Source organism: Panthera pardus, unplaced genomic scaffold (genome assembly GCF_024362965.1).
Source record: "Panthera pardus isolate Hobbes unplaced genomic scaffold, ASM2436296v1 HiC_scaffold_1, whole genome shotgun sequence".
Taxonomy (NCBI): domain Eukaryota; kingdom Metazoa; phylum Chordata; class Mammalia; order Carnivora; family Felidae; genus Panthera; species Panthera pardus.
The window spans coordinates 24,856,990-24,875,363 of NW_026526654.1; the positions used below are offsets into that span (position 1 = coordinate 24,856,990).

An 18,374-nucleotide genomic window follows, 5' to 3' on the forward strand; every position below is an offset into this window, starting at 1 on the left:
AAAATTGGCACCCTCGTACACTGCTAATAGGAATTTATGATGCTACGGTTGCTTTGGAAAATAGCTAAACAGTTAGCTAAGACCCTTATTACATTATCATTCTACAGAATGAGGAGGTCATCAAAAGGTTAGACAGAGAGTTACCATATTACTAGTAGTTCCATTCCTAGGCATATACACAGGAAAAATAAAAATATATGTTCACACAAAACCTTCTACATAAATGTTCATGGCAATGTTACTCATAATAGCTAAATTATAGAGACAACCTAAATGTCCATCAACTGATTAATGGATAAATAAAATGTAGTATAACCATACAATGGAGTAGTACCAACAATAAAACTGAATAAACCACTGATGCATGCTACCACATAGATGAACCTTGAAGCCCCTCACAAAAGACCACATACTACCCGATTAAATGAAATGCCCAGAGTAGGCAAATCTGTAGAGACAGAAAGTAGATCCGCGATTGCTCAGGGCTGAGTGGAGGTGAGGCAGCTGAACTCTAATGGGGAGTGACCACTGATGAATGTAACATTTCTTTTAGTGATTAAAAAAAGGTCTAAAACTGTTGTGATGATTGCACAACTCTGTGAATATGCTAAAACACGTCAACTTGTACACTCTTAATGGGTGAGTTGTATGGTATGTGGTCATATCCTCATAAAGAAGTTATAAAGAAGTACAGTACATGACAGTTCACTGTGATGACCGACTCCTGGAAGGGATGAAGGAGACAGGTGTTGAGAATCAGAGCGATTATAAAAGAGGCAGAGTGAACAAGCCTTACAATGTGCCTTAAAATGGAAAACATACTGGGGGGGCGCCGTGGGGGGGGGGGGTGGGAAATAGCCTGAACAGTTGTAGCCAACTCAACCATTGCAGGTGTCTGCACCAGACCTGGGGTGCGTCCGTCTTCCCCCACTGTCCCGGGTGAACCAGACACACCTCTGTCTCTACCCTGGGTTCGGCCAGCTAACAGATATTTTTCTGAAAAACAATGCTTTACCACTTATTTTGTTGCCTCCTTTTATTCTAATCTTCACAACAACTGCATGAGTTAGCTAAGACGCATACGACTGTTATCGTCGTACAGATGATGAGACGGAGGCTCCAAACGTTAAGCTGGAAACCTGCACCAGGCAGAAAGGGGGCTCAAACACAGAGCGCGCGATTCCCAGGTCAGAGTTCCTTACGATGTGCTGCTCCTACCTGCCTTTTTAATACGTATTGTTTACCCTCTGTGATGGCGTCCTATTCAGAATGTTTATAATTAAAAACTCATTAATTGCAGTATGTATTTTAATTGATGGGCTCTGCTGATGTCAGAAACCGCAAAACCACTGATTCATCGGATTGAGTGGGAGTCCAGTCAGCTATGGAATTTATTAATCCATCTCTGTAGACATTACTAATATTTTCCTTAAGCAACATATCCCCCCAAAGAGATGAAAGTCAAAGCTGGTGGCTAAAGCAAGGGAGGTGGAACCCCAGAAAATAAATGTCATCAAAGTCCTTTGTTACATGTTACTTTTTCAGTGAAGCTTTTGTGTCCTCTAGCGATGTCTTCTGCTTGTACTCTGGTTGTCTGAGCCATATCGTTGTTAGATGTGCAATCAGCTCTCATTAAATAATAGATTACTTTCTCAGTCCAATGAAGATAATTTATTCACATGTATGTCAAAATAATAAAATCCAAAAATTTAGAGTTGGAAAAGAAAAAGAAATGGGGGTGCCTGGGTGGCGTAGTCGGTTGAATGCCGACTTCAGCTCAGGTCATGATCTCATGGTCCGTGGGTTTGAGCCCCGTGTCGGGCTCTGTGCTGACAGTGCAGAGTCTGCTTGGATCCTCTGTCTCCCTCTCTCTGTCCCTCCCCTGCTCATGCTCTCTCTCTCTTTCAAAAATAAATAAACATTGGGGCTCCTGGGTGGCTCAGTCGGTTGAGCGTCTGACTTCTGTTTAGGTCATGATCTTGCTGTTAGTGAGTTCAAGCCCTGCGTCAGGCTCTGTGCTGACATGTCAGAGCCTGGAGTCTGCTTTGGATTCTGTGCCGACCTCTCTCTCTCTCTGCCTCTCCCCCACTCATGCTCTGTCTCTCTCTGTCTCTCAAAAATGAATAAACATCAAAAAAAATTTTTTAAAGAATTTCTTTTAAACTATAATCATGCAGATGAAATGTGGCATACATGATCATATGAAGTTTGTCTCTCTCCTGTGGAGGGCAAAGGGTTATATGCCTGAGTGACTACTCCTAGAAAATCTGGAAGAAAAAACTTCATTTTCTAAGCGGTGACGGAAAAAAGGCTAACTTGCTTTCAGGATTGAAAATTAAGGCCCATCACTGGGAAACAGAAGAGATTATAACATTATAACAGAGTAGCCTCAGCCCTGCATAGGGTTTCCTAACTTATCCGTCTCCCCTGCAAAATCGTATTTAATTTCCTGAGGTCGGCAGGAGGAGGCTATCAGATACAGAATTTCTGCAGCTGTCAAGCCATTCTTTTGCTCCAAGAGAAAGTCTCCCCCTGCAGGCTTTACAACCTCTGTTTTCCTCCTTTACTTGATACATTAAATCTGGCTTCTCCAGGCTGAAAAGAACGAAGGAATCTTCAACAGAATCAACTTGTAAAGTGGTAGATGGATTTGTTTACTTAATTATTATACTCTAGATTTCGATGTCCGGATGAAGGCTGTTCTAGTTATCTGTTGCTGCATAACCAGCCATCCCTAAACTTAGTGACATAATACAGGCATTTTATTATATCTCATGATTTTGTAGACGAAGTATGTGGGCAGGGCTCAGCTGGGCAATTCTTCTGCTGCGCACGGGATGACAAAGGTCACGTGGTGGTATTCTGTGGGGGGGGACGAGCCACTCTGGAGGATCTGAGACAGCATTGCTCTCATGTCTGGCACCTAGGCAGTGAAGGCCAGAAGGCCAGAATCAACTGGTACTGTCTATCAAAGCATATCTCTAAATAGATAGTCTCAGAGTAGATGGAATTTTCACACGGCAGCTCAGGGCTCCCAGAGACCAACAGACCCAGGTGAAAGCTGCAAACCTTCTTATAAGTCAGACAGTAACACTTTTGCTATGTCCTGTTGGTCAAGAAAATCACTAAGACAAGCCCAGATTCCCTGGGTGAATTATTACACTTCACCTCTCTGTCCATGAGAGAGAGAGAGAGAGAGAGACTCTGAAGGAGTAACAGAGAGTTTGTCTCAATCTTCAATCTACCATAAAGTCTATAGTCACTGAGCATGCGTTGCTGGAAGCAGCCAATTAAATTTCTATGGTAACACAAAATTAAAGATTCACACACTTAACCCTCAGTCTGTCATCCCAACCCTATGTAGAGTTAATTGCAATAATTCCTTAAAAGTAGTGCAGTGTGAATGCTCATAGTAGCTTCTTCACCCACCCTCACAAATTTTGCCTCTGGGATCACCACCCTAAGCAGTGCAGAGTCAACCAGTCCCATCTCAAAGACCCTTGCCTCAGACTCCTGGATAGACTCCTGCCTCAGTCCTGGGATGGAATCCTAGACCTCTGCTGTTGTAAAAAAGAGGATAAAAACTATTACCAATTTTCACAGTTTGTGCCATTAAACTATTCTGTACATATAAATGGAGCCAACATGCTTTGAAAATCACGAAGGAGGGGCGCCTGGGTGGCTCAGTCGGTTAAGTGGCCGACTCTTGATTTCGGCTCAGGTCTTGATCTCATGGGTTCATGAGATTGAGCCCCACATTGGGCTCTGTGCTGAGTGTGGAGCCTGATTGGGATTCTCTCTCTCTTCTGCCTCTGCCCCTCCTCCTGCTCATGCACTTTCTCTCTCAAAATAAATATTTAAGAAAATAAGGATATTACCTACCCCAGAATGCTTTATTTATTTCTGGGTAACATGGAGTGAAGTTGTCAGTGGCTGAGGGTTATATTTATCAGCATTTTTTGGTGACAAAATTTTTTTTGAATATTTATTTTTGAGAGAGAGAGAGCGCAAGTGGAGGAGGGGCAGAGAGAGAGGGAGACACAGAATCTGAAGTGGGCTCCAGGCTCTGAGCTGTCAGCACAGAGCCGGATGTGGGGCTCAAACTCATGGACTACAAGATCATGACTTGAGCTGAAGTTGGATGCTCAACCAACTGAGCCACCCAGGCGTCTCTACAAAACTATATTTTTATTTTTTAATTTTTTTTCAACGTTTTTTATTTATTTTTGGGACAGAGAGAGACAGAGCATGAACGGGGGAGGGGCAGAGAGAGAGGGAGACACAGAATCGGAAACAGGCTCCAGGCTCCGAGCCATCAGCCGAGAGCCTGACGCGGGGCTTGAACTCACGGACCACGAGATCGTGACCTGGCTGAAGTCCGACGCTTAACCGACTGCGCCACCCAGGCGCCCCTGTTTTTATATAAAATATCAAACACTATAGAAGTGTATATATAGAACCTGCCTCAGCTCAAGTTGCCATACCAAAATATTTCAGACTGAGTGGCTTAAACAACAGATTTTTTTTTTCATAGTTCTGGAGGCTAGCAAGTCCAAGATCAAGGTTTCAGCAGGGTTCTCTCTTCCTGGCTTGCAGACAGTGGTTTTATCCTCATATTGCCTTTCTTCGGCGTGCACGCAGAGAGAGTGAGCTAGCTCACTGGTGTCTCTTCTTCCAAGGACACTAATCCTATTGGATCAGGGCCCCTCCCTTAATTATTCCCACACAGGCCCTACGCCCCAATACAGTCACAACTGGGAGTTAGGTCTTCAACATATGAGTTTGGTGGGAACACAAACTCAGCTCACAGCAGGAGTTCAGAACAAAATCTTTCAGTTCCCCTTTACATGCCCTCTTCCCAAGTCCCTATGTTGTGTTTCAAATGCAGCTTTGGGGAAAAGGCTAATCTCTGGCACACCTGAGAGTCTGATACCCTGCACAGAACCCCTATGGGCTCACTGCCTCAGGCTCTTAGAGTAGAAATTGTATTATTCACGGTAAAAACGCTGAAAACATATGTGGTATTTAGAATGTATCCCGTGAGATGTACAATCACCAATCCTCCATTCATTTTACAGAAATATAAAAGTATGTATTGATTTAATTCAACTGTAAATTTTCATTTTATAGTCAAGGAACTTGAAAAGCAGAGAATTTCTACAGTTGAAATGGAAAAGCTGTTGTCTTTGTTACAGACATGTCCTCAGTTGCAATGTAAGATTAAGAACTTCAATAATGACCAAGTCTCCTGATGACAGAAGGCAAGCATGTGGGAGTTTTGGGGCGCCTGGGTGGCTCAGTCGGTTAAGCATCAGACTCTGGATTTCAGGTCAGATCACGATCTCACGGCTGGAGGGATTGAGCCCCACATCAGCCTCCGTGCTGACAGTGCAGAGCCTGCTTTGGATTTTCTCTCTCTTTCTCTCTCTGCCTCTAATAATAAATACACATTAAAAAGGCAGGGGATATCTGATACTAGGAGTATCAGAGATGTTACTTGAGGTTGCCCCATTTCCACACAGTTCTAGACTTCATTAAGATTAATTAATTAAATCACCGATTAAGATCAGTTTAACAATCCTGTGCCTGAATCATGCAGTTACATCCTCAACCCCTTGGCGGCGCTCACACAGACTTCGAGCATGCAGCGATTCATGCGTTCAGCAATTTATTTAGCGCCAGTTCAATGCCAGGAGCCTCACTAGGTGCTGAGATATAAAGATCAATAAGATACGGTCTCTGCCCTTGGGATGTTTAAAGTGAAGTAAGGGAACACACATGAGTTAACAGTTGAAACCAAGAGGCACTGGCACCAGAATAATAGTTGGGCCGGGTATAGAGAAACATGAAGCAAAGAGCAATCAGCTCAGCCTCTTGACAGTATGTTTACAAAAGCAGCTACTCCAAATTATTATTAATGAATCAATCAGATAATATTTTCTTGTCAGGTTGTTGCCAAGCTCTTAACTCACTCTCATGTGTCCTAACAGAAAAGGCAGAGTTTTATTAAAAAGCAAGCTCTTGAGACACAATGAAAGGCCCCTTTGGCCTCAAGCAAATAAACAAAGACAAATTTTGTCAAATACCAGGCTTTGTTTGACAGCAATAGATGTATTTGCTGGTAGACAATGCACACGCACAAATGTCAAATTCTGTTTTAAAAGTGTATTGCAAGGGAGCACGGCAGGCATGCCTATGATCCGAGAGTCTTGGCCACTCCTGACAACTGACGGGAATGTGAAACTGGAGGCTGATAATGAACAAAAGGACACGTCAACTAGGAAGTTAGTGTATAGAAACACTTCGGTGCACAAACAAAGCGTTACAATACAATGCGGCTCTCCCAATACCCCGGGGGGGGGGGGGGGGGGGCGATATGTCCACTGAGGTCATGAGTCAACTTTTCAGGCAGCTGGAATGATTAGGTGCAGATTGCCACCGGACTCACCACCCTTCCTTCATGCTTCTGGATTACTGTCTTGTATCCTCTTATTACATGCCAGTCACAAAAATTAGAAGGAATTATGTCATTGGCTCGCTTGTGGATCATTTTACTTTGCCTCCAGAAGAAGGAAAGCGAACATTATGCTGCTGGGGAAAACCACCACCCTGATTTCGGCGTAGACCATGTGGAATGAATGGAGGACTTGGCCTGTCCTCAGTATACTGAGCACGGACGCAGGAACACGCAGTCACCTTCCCCATAGGTGGTGCAAGAAACTGCAGAAGACTGGCCCACAACCTAGCCTCTCCTGGTGCAGACACAGAGGCTGTGCTTCCTACTCCAAGATGCAAATAGCAAAGTGGCATAAAAACAGGTCAGGGCAAACAGTCTAACATGACGACCAGGCAAGTGGTATGCAACTATATTTGGCAAACACCTCTGCTAGGCTGATAGAGGAATGGGAGATGCAGAAATTTATACCAATTGAGTTATTTATTCTCCCAGTGTGCAGAGTTCATGGACCCAACCCAGCGGGGTTGTCGTTCTAGAGATAAAAACTGGATGGTTCAACAAACCATCTAAACTAAGCAAAGCAGAAACAAGCAGAATCCTGAGAAAATGGGTACATGTGTGTGATTGGGTGACAGTGGGACCAGGGCTGAACTAGATCATTCAAAGCCCCAAGCTCTAAAAAGAGTACTGTGACTCCCTCCCCCCCACTATGCCATACATAGGTCAGGAAAAACACAAAGGTGCCCACTATCACCACATAATAGTGGGCATCTATCTGTTCTACAATGAACTGAAGGGTCTAGACAGTGCAATAAGACAAGAAAAAGGAAATAAACTGTAGAAGATTGGAAGTGTATCAGTATTTGCAGATGATATGATTTCATATGTGGAAAATCCAAAAGAACCTACAGTAAATTACTTGAATTAAAAATGATTTCACAAGGTTGCCACTTAGAGTCAATATACAAAAATCTATTGTATTTCTATATACCAACAATAGGATATAAAATTATTTAAAAGATACTACTTTTTAAAAAGATATCTTTTGGGGCTCCTGGGTGGCTTAGTCGGTTAAGCATCTAACTTCCGCTCAGGTCATGATCTTGCAGTTAGTGAGTTCGAGCCCCACATCAGGCTCTGTGCTGACATGTCAGAGCCTGGAGTCTGCTTTGGATTCTGTGTCTACCTCTCTCTCTCTCTCTGCCTCTCCCCCACTCACACTCTATGTCTCTCTCTCTCTCTCTCAAAAATAAGTAAATATTTTTAAAATAACAAGGTATCTTTAAAATATGCAATTTATAATAGTATCAAAAATAGTTTGTAAAACTACTAGTTTTTAAAAAGAATAATAGATGAGTAAGAATTCTACCAGAAAACTGTAAGATATCACTCAGAGTATTAAAAAACAACAAAATTAAGGGAGGGAAACTCAATGCATGGCTTCAGAGTGTTAGAATTGTAAAGATATCCATTCTCCCTAAATCAACCTCGAGAATCACAGCAATCTTAACTAAAAGGCTTATTAAAACAATGTTTGGGTTCTCATCACAAGAAAAAAAATTTTGCAATTGCCTATGGTGACAAATGTTAGATAGACTTAATGTGGTGATCATTTTGTAATGTATATAGACACCACATCATTATGTTGTGCCCCTAACATTAATATGATGTTACATGCCAATTATACCTCCACTTAAAAAATAAAAACAATTTTAAGATTTGGGGTTTTTAAGAATATTTGGAACCTGACAATCTGTTCTAAAATTTATGTGGAAGCACAAAGGCCAAGAGTAGCCAAGATACATTTGAGTAAGAACAAGACGTGAAGATTTGTTCTGCCAGAATTAGGATAGTGCAATATTAGTGAAAAAATAGAAAAATTCCATAATAGGAAGCAAAAGAAAGAGCTCAGAAACCGCCTCGCATCAGATGGCAAAGGTAGTCGTAAGGGGCAGTATACAAAAGCAGTCTTTTCAATGAATAGTTCTGGGAAATTGAGTATCCTGATGGAAAAAAAAATCAAACCTCATGCTATACACAAAACACAATTTCAGAGGGATTCTGGAAACAGAGAAATAGCTCCTATAAGACCAACCAGCCCACAGATAATAACCATAAACTTGAGACAAAATATAAAAGACAACTTCTCTGAATGCCTGGGGAAAAAAATCAAAAGCAAACAGAAACACTTGGAAAAGGGGTACGGCACTAGCTATTTCCCATTTTTACAGCTTTTTGCCTGTAAAATCTCTTGCATGTGTACAATAGACAGGAAAAAGAATGCCTCTGGAGGCCCTTACACATGGTTAAAAACTAGAAACAACCAGGGGCACCCGGTGGCTCAGTGGGTTAAGCGTCTGACTTCTGCTCAGGCCATGATCTCTCGTTTGTAGATTCTAGACACCCTCCCACCCCCGTGGGGCTCCATGCTGGCAGTGCAGACCTGCTTGGGTTTCTCTGCCTCTCTCTGCCCCTCCTTCCCTCTCTCTCTCTCTCTCTCAAAATCAATACACTTAAAAAACAAACAAACTGGAAACAACCCACATGCTCATCACCAAGACAGTATAAGCAAATACATGTGGTATATTTCCACCACTGAATATTACATGGCAGCTAGGATGAATAAACTCCACGATATGCAGTAATATTAAATTCAAACAATGTAACTAAATGAAAAAAGTTCATTAATAAATATTATATAAACAATTAAAATAAAAACATAATTTTAAAGGACACCTATAAATGAAAAAACTATATAGCTAATTTTTTTTTAAAAAGTCAAAGGAATGAAAACAATTATGTCCGGTTAGGGGAGGCAAGTATATTGTTCACTGGGGAGATCATTTGGTTTGATATAGATTTACTGGAAGATTTTATTTTGAGCAGTGGATCCCTTGTTACATTATTAAACAAACAAACCATTGGGGGAGCAATTCATGGGAGCTTGTCGTAAATCCAGAACTGTGCTTATACCCACTTTGTGTCCTTGGAGTTTACAAAAGGTGAAGAGGCATGAGGGAAGGAGGGAGGTGGATGGACAAGAAACATCCCTTATGCTGAGGAAATGTAAAGACAGGCTCGATATCATGGGTATGAGACTCCCTCTTAGGGGCCCTGGGCTGTCTGAGTGAGGGTGGAAACTGAGTTCTCGACGCTTGCAGCGGGAGGCCGGCAGAGGGAGGGCAGGTGGATTGCAGCTGAGACCCAATCTGTGTTGATAAGCACCGAGCCCGGACTTTGAGAGACTACCTCTGGTGATGGGGTGCTGTTGTGGGTTTGGAACGTCGTGCTGGGGAGATTGCCATTGGGCACTCCCTCAGAAGGGGTGTGGGGCACAGAGTGAGTCACAGAAGGCCTGAGGAGGTAGGTGGAATTAAGAATCTGTGCCAGGAAGGGGCTGAGTCTTGTGTCGGGTCTCACGGTGGTGATGGTGAGGAACGTCAGCTTAATTCAAAGGCCATTTCTTCCACTTTGGGTTGTGTGACTTTGGGCATGTCATTCATCTACTCTAAGGCTCAGTTCCCAACTTGCAAAGTGAGGTAGCTCTTACCTCATAGAGTTCTCCAAACAAACGAAAGGAGATAATGTATGTAAAAGGTACAATATCTTAAGAACTGAATAAATGATAGCTATAAAAGAATCAAATCAGACCCATCCTTAAATGGGAGACCGAATCTGAGGAGGGCAAGGCAGGGTCATCTGGAAGCTGGAAGGGGGGACGGTAAGACAAGAGGGAGTTTGCAGAGCCAGAAGCATGGCTTATTCACCACCCTGCTGGAAGACTGAAGGGGTCCTCCCTCTCTCAGCTTTGTTCTTGCTCAAGATCAACCAGAGTGTGTATGGTGATGAAATTTACAAGTAACCCCACCACACCAGAACCCAGGCTCCTCAGTAGAAAACTCCGGGTTGGAAGGATTTTTCGTTACACAGGCCACATGACACGACGAATGTCCTCGTTCATTTCTGGTGTTGTTTCTCGGCTGGCTCCCTCACACTTAAAAAAACCTCTTATCCTTGGAGAGGTAAATCTCTCCATTGCTTTTAAGGAATTCTTGGGATCTGAATCAGTATTTTCTGAAGTTGTCTGTCTTGGATTATTTGCATTGTCTTTTTTTCCCTTAGGTGCTTTTGGCGGGGTCCTCCAAAGGAGGAGGGGGAGAGAGAGTGAGAGAGAGCTGTTTTTTATTTTGTGTTTCTTGTTCTGTCATCTAGGTAAAGCTCCTTTTTGAAAATGCAGTGTGAGCACTGCTAAGGAGGGATGAGGAAAGGTGTCTCCAGAATTGATCTGTGTAGTGCCGGTTTCTAAGGCAGGAGCGGTGAGAATCGAGGGAGAGAAAGGTCAAAATGATGAAAATGTAGCAGTCACCAGTGAAAGGTGACTTGTGCAGTTTTGGCTCCTGCCTTATCGGCTTCAACTCCCCTTTTGTCTCCTCGGCTCTCTGTGGACCCCATGTTTGGGGCTTTCCCCCTTTTGGGGGCTGATGGGAAAAGAGCAGGGGGGGTGGGGGGGGGAGTCAGAGGAGTGGGACTAGAGAACTGTGACAACAGCCTAAGTAAGGTAGCTTTTGCCACAGTTTGCTTGTTTCCTCCTCAACCAGACAAACAGGCTGTATCACCTTTCTACACAGGTATGAGAGCTCATGAATGCTGTCATTACACTTACTTAAGACCAGACCCCCAAAGTTCTCTGTCGCTGCTAGTGTTCCAGGTGCAAAGACTTGGCCTGTGCACTTTGAAGGAGTCATCTTTACTGCCCAGCCACTTTTCTTTGGCTCACCTCGTGGTGCCCCACCTCCATGGTGCTAGGAAAATGTGTTGGTGAGCCAGCCGGCTGAAAATCCAGGATGGGAGCAGAGCGGAGACGGAAAGGATGGAGGAAAATGATAGAGTTCATTCTGATCCCTTGTCTTCCTTTGGGACCCAAATATTCTCCCCTCTTTTGTGGAAGAGAAAGAGAGAAAAGGCCAGTCATGTCTGGTGTTGCCAAGGTATTTTTTTTTTAATTCCCCAACAACCTCATTGCTGCCTCCTAGTGAAAGCTTTAGAACTGAACAGAGACCATTTACTGGGGAGCCTTTAAGGGGGAAAAGAAGAAACTGAATTCACACAAACTCACAAACTTTTTTGGAGAGGTTGTCTGTCTCTCCGTTTCTGATTTGATATATTTGTGATCACGGGTATTACGTGGCCGCAGGGAAAATACAGAGCCCACACAGACTCTGCTGATCAAGGTATACAGTTCTCTGGTTGCTCCCAATCAAAAGCTGACAATATAAAGCCCATCGAACTTATAATTCTCTTTCAATTTATTTTGCCTCCCCTATTCACTCAGACAGACTATCAGACAGACTATTCTCTTTCCTATACCTTGGTATTTTTCACCTGCAGGTAAAAAACAAACAAACACAAGAACAAAAATATAACCTTATATCAATTCAAGCATAAGATCTGTGAACTTTAAAATTGGATGTGCATTTCGGCACGTAAGAAAGAGAATGGCATGAAAACTCCGTGAAAAGCTTGGCCAGATTCAGACAAGAGTACTACACTGCCTTCCTGTCACTCCCGGCTTACTGTGAGGGCCCTGGGTTGGGTGGGAAGGGTGTAGGCCAAGAATATTGATCCCCTAAAAACTGAAAATGGAAAGCAAATCTCTCCTGTTTTGAAATGTGTGAAATTTTACTTGGTGACGAGACAAACAGCCATTTTCTTTTTAGGTGTGGAAAGCACCTTTGTTTTCTACAGTTCAACATTCTTGGACTTAGGGACTTTCAGATGTGGTTCGTGTACTATCACTAAACAGGCAACACTGCAGTTTCTAAAACCATGTCCAAGGAGGCTTATGTATTTTATTTTTTATGAGGTATTGAACATATAAGCATATATTTCAATCACATGTACAAATATTTTTCCCACGGTAATAATTCATTACAATGGATTTTTAACTTTAAATTTGAAAAGAGTAGATTATAATTTACCTCGCCAATATAAATATCTTTTCTCAATCCTTATCTGTACGTGTCAAGATAATTTTCACGATTAGACTGAACTTCATTCACAATGTTTAGTGAATGACGTTTTTCGTATCTTGCATACCCGCACATATGTTCTTTCATATGACAGTGTATAATGTTTTCATCCTGAACCCACTACACAAGTTGGGTTGAAAGCTCAGGGATGAGAATTCTGTAGTTTAGCATCACAAAACAGTATATTTAATATTCTAGTCCATGTAATTACACCGGCCGGTGTTTTAACGTAACTTTACGCAGAGTCTCTGAATGACAGAGTGGCTTTATGGAGACTGTAAAGGAATATGGTTCTACAGAAATCTGTCCAGTTGTTTGAGCAGCACAAGGACATAATACAAAGTAAACATTTGTAAATGTGATATTGTAAGACAAATACAGACCCTCCCCACCTCACTGCCATTTACATGTCTCTATGGCACAGCAACTAAAATTAAAGCAATAACCACTATTCTTAAAATGAACAATAAAACAAGCCTAACTTTTAAAATAAATCTGATGGCCCCAAACATTTTTTATTTAAGTTCGTAAAAACAATCGAAGCTTTGGGTCTGTGTGTCTGTGTATGGGATGAACATACATTGCAGGGAAGTTTTAAAGTGTTAACTGCGGATAGAACCCCCTACTTGCACACACCACATGGCTAGATCAGATCCTAACTGCCGAAGAAAGCAGGCAAGCGAGTTCTCCCTGAAGGACAGGCCAACTTGTGAATAAAACCTCCAGACTGATCACACTATGAGTGTGCTGCAGCATACCAAGAAGTGATAAAAATATGCAAACAAAATCATGCTATTTTTGCATCGTGTCAATTATAAGGAAACTCTTTCTTTCTAAGGACACTGACCACATTAAAGCTATTCCAGTACAGAGTGATTGGTACATTTTACTTTATTCTTTCGGAGAGACATTTTTACACTTCCGGATTTTGAACACCTTCACCCTATCTGTGCATTTAAGTGAGACAGTGTAAGTTAACTGTACCTGAAAGAGATCAGCATATAGATGGCTCTGTCGACCAGAACAGAAACAAAACAAAACACCCAGAATTTTCAAAGAGCTAAACAGTCAGCCAAGGATGCCTATTTTCAGCCTGGGCGAGCTCCTTTTCGAAAAGGTTGCCAAGAGCACGCTCAGTTCCTCCTCAGTTATTTTTCACTTCACTACCTCTGACTGGGTGCATCACCAGCGCAAGAAAATGCGAGAAGCATCTGTTGCAAGTAACATCTGGACCTCCAAGGAAAATGAGCACTTTCTTCCTAGGAAAAATCTCCAACATTTTCTAGGGTACGTCCCCTCTTCCGCCGTAGTTCGAGAGGCTCTTCTCGTGCGCGCCTCCTTTCTCCAGGCAGAGGATCCCAGAGCCGCGACCAGTGCCAGGGTAGCCGGGATGACACCAGGGGTTGCCAAACACCAAACAGTGCGCAGAATCCGCGGCGCGCTCCTAGCTCTCCGCTCGCCTCAACCTGCTCTCAAGTGAAAAGGGGTGGGAGGAGGAGTATGGAGGGGGGCGGAGGGGATCCGGTTTAATTCGCGGTCCTGGGGGTGTGGGAGCGGGAGGTGGCTCCGCTGGTCCCTCCTCCCTCCTGGAGTCTTGGGCTCCACCTCCTCCGCATGCCCCCAGATATACACACACTCAGTCGCCGCTGGACATGCACACCCAGCGCCGGCTCCGGGCGCGTGCACACGCAGGTAGCCACACTTACCTGAGCCCGTGCACGGGGCTCGAGCCGCCTCGGGAGCGGCGGAGTGGCGGCCTGGGCCAGGAAGGGGCCCACAGTGCTACGGGAGTGGGGGAAGCGGGAGCAGCCCCAGCGCGGACCTGCGAATAGAGGTGATGGCGCGTTTTTCTTAAATCCCCTCCTCCAGCACCTCCGCCCAGCGCCTGCTCGGCTCTGGCAGGAGAAGCCGGGAGAGAGGGGCCCTGGGCGCGGCGCACAGGCGGGCGCACGCTCCGAGGCGAGCGCGCGGAGAGGGGCGCGGCGGCGCCGGCGCAGGAAACTTGGGAGAAGTTAGTTGCAAGTGCCGGGCGGCTGCCGAGAGGAGCCAGGAGCGGACGCAGCCGGAGCCCGGCCCGCAGCGCCGAGGCAGCGCCGCGCTCCACGCCCGGCGCGCTCCGGGAGCCTGAGCCAGCCGGTGCCCCTGGAGGAGCTCAGAGCGAGCTGAGCCGGCATGGCCCGGGGGACTACGGGAAAACGCGGCAGCTCAGCGAGCCGGGAGGATTTCCCCTGAGGCCCGGCGACCCCAGGCTTGCTCAAGCCTACAGCCTCCTTCCCGGACCTGCAGCCGGAGAGGAAGACCCGCGAAGCAGGTGCTGGGGAGGCAGGCAGCTCTCCCTCCAAACCCCCCAGCCGCTTGGGGGGGGGAGGGGTTCCCACCAGCGAGCCCTGCCCAGAGTCTGGAAGACCGGCTGGTGCTGCTGTATTTGTATTTATACCCATTGCTGAGCTCTGCGTTCCCTTGCTGTTCCCGGACCTCCTCAGCCCCCCCCCTCCTCTTTCTCCTCCCGGGCCACCTCCCCTCCTCCCCCACCCTCATCTGCTACTGTCAAATGAGAAAGTCACCGAGGAGAACCCAAACACTCCAGCCGCCGAGAGCCCCCTTTGGCACTTGGCAGCACGCGGCGGCAGACTCCTCGACTCAACTTGGTGGGGTCTTCGCGACGCAACTTTCCGAGCTGCTGTGCATTTAAGAGAGAAAAGACCGAGGAGGAGGAGAGTTCTGCGGGGCAGCGACTACCTGCGGGGAGTTCGCGAGCAAACGCAGCCAGGGAGAAAGGACAAAAAGAAAGCAAAGGGCAAACTGCCACCGTGGGGTGGGGGCACCGCCGAGAAGTTACTGTGCCCCCGCGAGGATTTTCCGCAGCTCGGCCGAAGAGACCAGGGCGGCCCGGGGCGCGGCGCGGCCCTGGGCTCGGCCCCTAGCCCCCTCTTCCCGGGCGGGAGCGACGCCGGGGCGCGAAGTGGGGTGCAGCGAGCGCGGGCAGGCCGAACGGGTCCCCGTGGACAGCCAACATTGATTTCCTCCGGGCGGAGGGCGACGGCCCGGGCGGCGGCGGCGGGCTGCAGCCGCGGCACGGCGAGAGCATGTCCAAGCCGGTGGACCACGTCAAGCGGCCCATGAACGCCTTCATGGTGTGGTCGCGGGCTCAGCGGCGCAAGATGGCCCAGGAAAACCCCAAGATGCACAACTCGGAGATCAGCAAGCGCCTGGGCGCCGAGTGGAAGCTGCTCACCGAGTCGGAGAAGCGGCCGTTCATCGACGAGGCGAAGCGCCTGCGCGCCATGCACATGAAGGAGCACCCTGACTACAAGTACCGGCCGCGGCGCAAGCCCAAGACGCTGCTCAAGAAGGACAAGTTCGCCTTCCCGGTGCCCTACGGCCTGGGCGGCGTGGCCGACGCCGAGCACCCGGCGCTCAAGGCGGGCGCCGGGCTGCACGCGGGCGCGGGCGGCGGCCTGGTGCCTGAATCGCTGCTCGCCAATCCCGAGAAGGCGGCCGCCGCCGCTGCCGCCGCCGCCGCGCGCGTCTTCTTCCCGCAGTCGGCCGCCGCTGCCGCCGCCGCTGCCGCCGCCGCCGCCGCCGGCAGCCCCTACTCGCTACTCGACTTGGGCTCCAAGATGGCAGAGATCTCGTCGTCGTCGTCCGGCCTCCCGTACGCGTCGTCGCTGGGCTACCCGACCGCGGGCGCCGGCGCCTTCCATGGCGCGGCGGCGGCGGCTGCAGCGGCGGCCGCGGCCGCCGGGGGGCACACGCACTCGCACCCCAGCCCGGGCAACCCGGGCTACATGATCCCGTGCAACTGCAGCGCGTGGCCCAGCCCCGGGCTGCAGCCGCCGCTCGCCTACATCCTGCTGCCGGGCATGGGCAAGCCTCAGCTGGACCCCTACCCCGCGGCCTACGCCGCCGCGCTATGACCCCCGCGGGGCCGCCTCGCGAGGACCGGTGTGCACACGTGTACATATGTATAGGTACGAGCTCCGCGGCCTCCCCGTGCGCCCTCCCGCGACGGGGGCCCCGGTTTGTATGTACATAAGATGTATAGGTGCAGGCAGAGGCAGAGATGCCAGTCGGGGCGCGAGTGGCAGAGCGCGGGAGTGCTCGGGCGAGTGTGCGTGTGGATTCACAGGATCATTTCAGACCCGCACTTCGGCAGCCAGCTCTAAGGAGGGCGGTCGTATCCGACAGCAGTTGATGTTTGCTTTGCACTTCGGAACCTGTTGCGTTTGGGCCCACAGAGGTGGAGGAGTAACTGTTTTTGACAAGTTGGGCTTTCCAGTTTTGTTTGTTGGAAGTTTATTGTCGGTTTTGTTTTTGTTTCTCATCTTTTTTTTTTTTTTTTTTTTCTCCTGGTCTGTGTCGCATGCACTCTGTTCAAGTGTTAGGTCTGAAATGGCTAGCACGGGGGAAAAGCTGATGTGTCATGAGTTTCTCGGAGCGAGATGACTCTGAGCAGCCTTGCTCCCTATTTGTACTATTTGACTTCGCAAATCTCTGTTCTCTCAAGCAGAACCCCCAGACGGGATCCATTCTTGACCAGTGACCGGCTTGAATATGGCCTTTTGTATGTGAGATGATCACGCTTTCTTTTGTTTATCACGTCATATGCAAATGAGAGCGAGAGCTCTTAAAAGCAAGGAATGCAAACAAGAAATGTGTATGAGATGAAAAGTTGTCAGTTGGATTTTAGCCCTTAAAAAAAAAAAAAAAAGACTGCTAGGTTTCCCTGAATCCACTTGCTTGGATTTCTGACACAGTTTACAGAAAGATAAAAGGCACTGTTCCTATTATCCCCTTATGGCTGAGTTCACCTTAAGATTGTAAATGTGTATATGTCCGTGAAAACACTGAGTCTGAAAATGTGTTGTTGGCGTTGCCCTAAATTTGAGTCGGTTTTAGACTCTAAAGCATTTTGAGCAAATGTCAAAGTTAACTTTTAAAAATTGCGGGACTATTTCTAGAATCGCAATTTTATCTTAAGAATAAATCAGACTTTTTTGTCTGAGTGGTAATTATATATTTATTATTTAGCAAAACTGAAAAAAGAAAAAGACACCAGAATTGTTTTGACAGATGTCTCTCATTTTCAGCTAGCATTTCTTCACCAACTTGAACCGCTTAAATGTGTTTTGGAGTTTCCTCCCTAATTAGCTTATTTTTTAGATTACCTGCAATTCATTTGCAAATTATGATAAAACACATTTTAGAGAAAAGAACCTCAATTATAGCTTTTTGTTCCTTTTTTAAATGTATATATTTTGACTAATGTTTGTGAATGAAGTTGGCTAACATGTATTTAGTTTCATTTTGACTTTATGTAATATAAAGTTTTAAAAAGTTTAAGTATTGGTTTTAACCTTTATGTGTAAATGGTTTTCTTGTGTGATCTTCTAATTTAATATTAGACGTCTAAACTATATCTGTAAATTAGAATCCGACTATCACTCTGTTCATTTTTTTTGAACAAAGAGTTTAAATAAAGCCTGAACCAGGGAAAAGAGAAAATCCTCTATTTCTTGTTGAGTTCCTAACAAGATTTTTATCTGAATTGCCCTTACGTGCCTGGTCCAGGTGAAGTGTAAGGTATCCTGCAAAGGCAGCCTTTGTTTCACTTTTGAATAGATTTACTAGGAAATCTAAATCAAGCCATTGTTATTCAGAGCCAAAAACCTGATTTATCACATTTTTAATCGTGAATAGGAAAGAAGATAAAAAAAAAAAAAACCCAAGTAGTTGTATTATCTTGGGGAAAAAAAAAGCATTCATGAAGCAGTAGAACAGAGCCCATTGAAAACATCCAGACCGTTCAAAGCATTTCACTAGTTTCCAGTAACATTTTAAGAGGGGAAAGTTGCCTGACCACTTTATCTTGTTAGTAGGAGAGCCCC

General features: G+C 46.0%; 1 protein-coding gene across 1 annotated transcript; it reads left to right on the plus strand.

The window, feature by feature from the left end:
• The first annotated feature begins 15,546 nt into the window (after positions 1-15,546).
• On the plus strand, positions 15,547-17,998 carry SOX21 (SRY-box transcription factor 21). The gene has a single exon (XM_019444079.2). It carries the CDS (start codon positions 15,573-15,575, stop codon positions 16,401-16,403), a length of 831 nt encoding a protein of 276 aa, XP_019299624.1. The 5' UTR covers positions 15,547-15,572; the 3' UTR covers positions 16,404-17,998.
• The last annotated feature ends 376 nt before the right edge of the window (positions 17,999-18,374 follow it).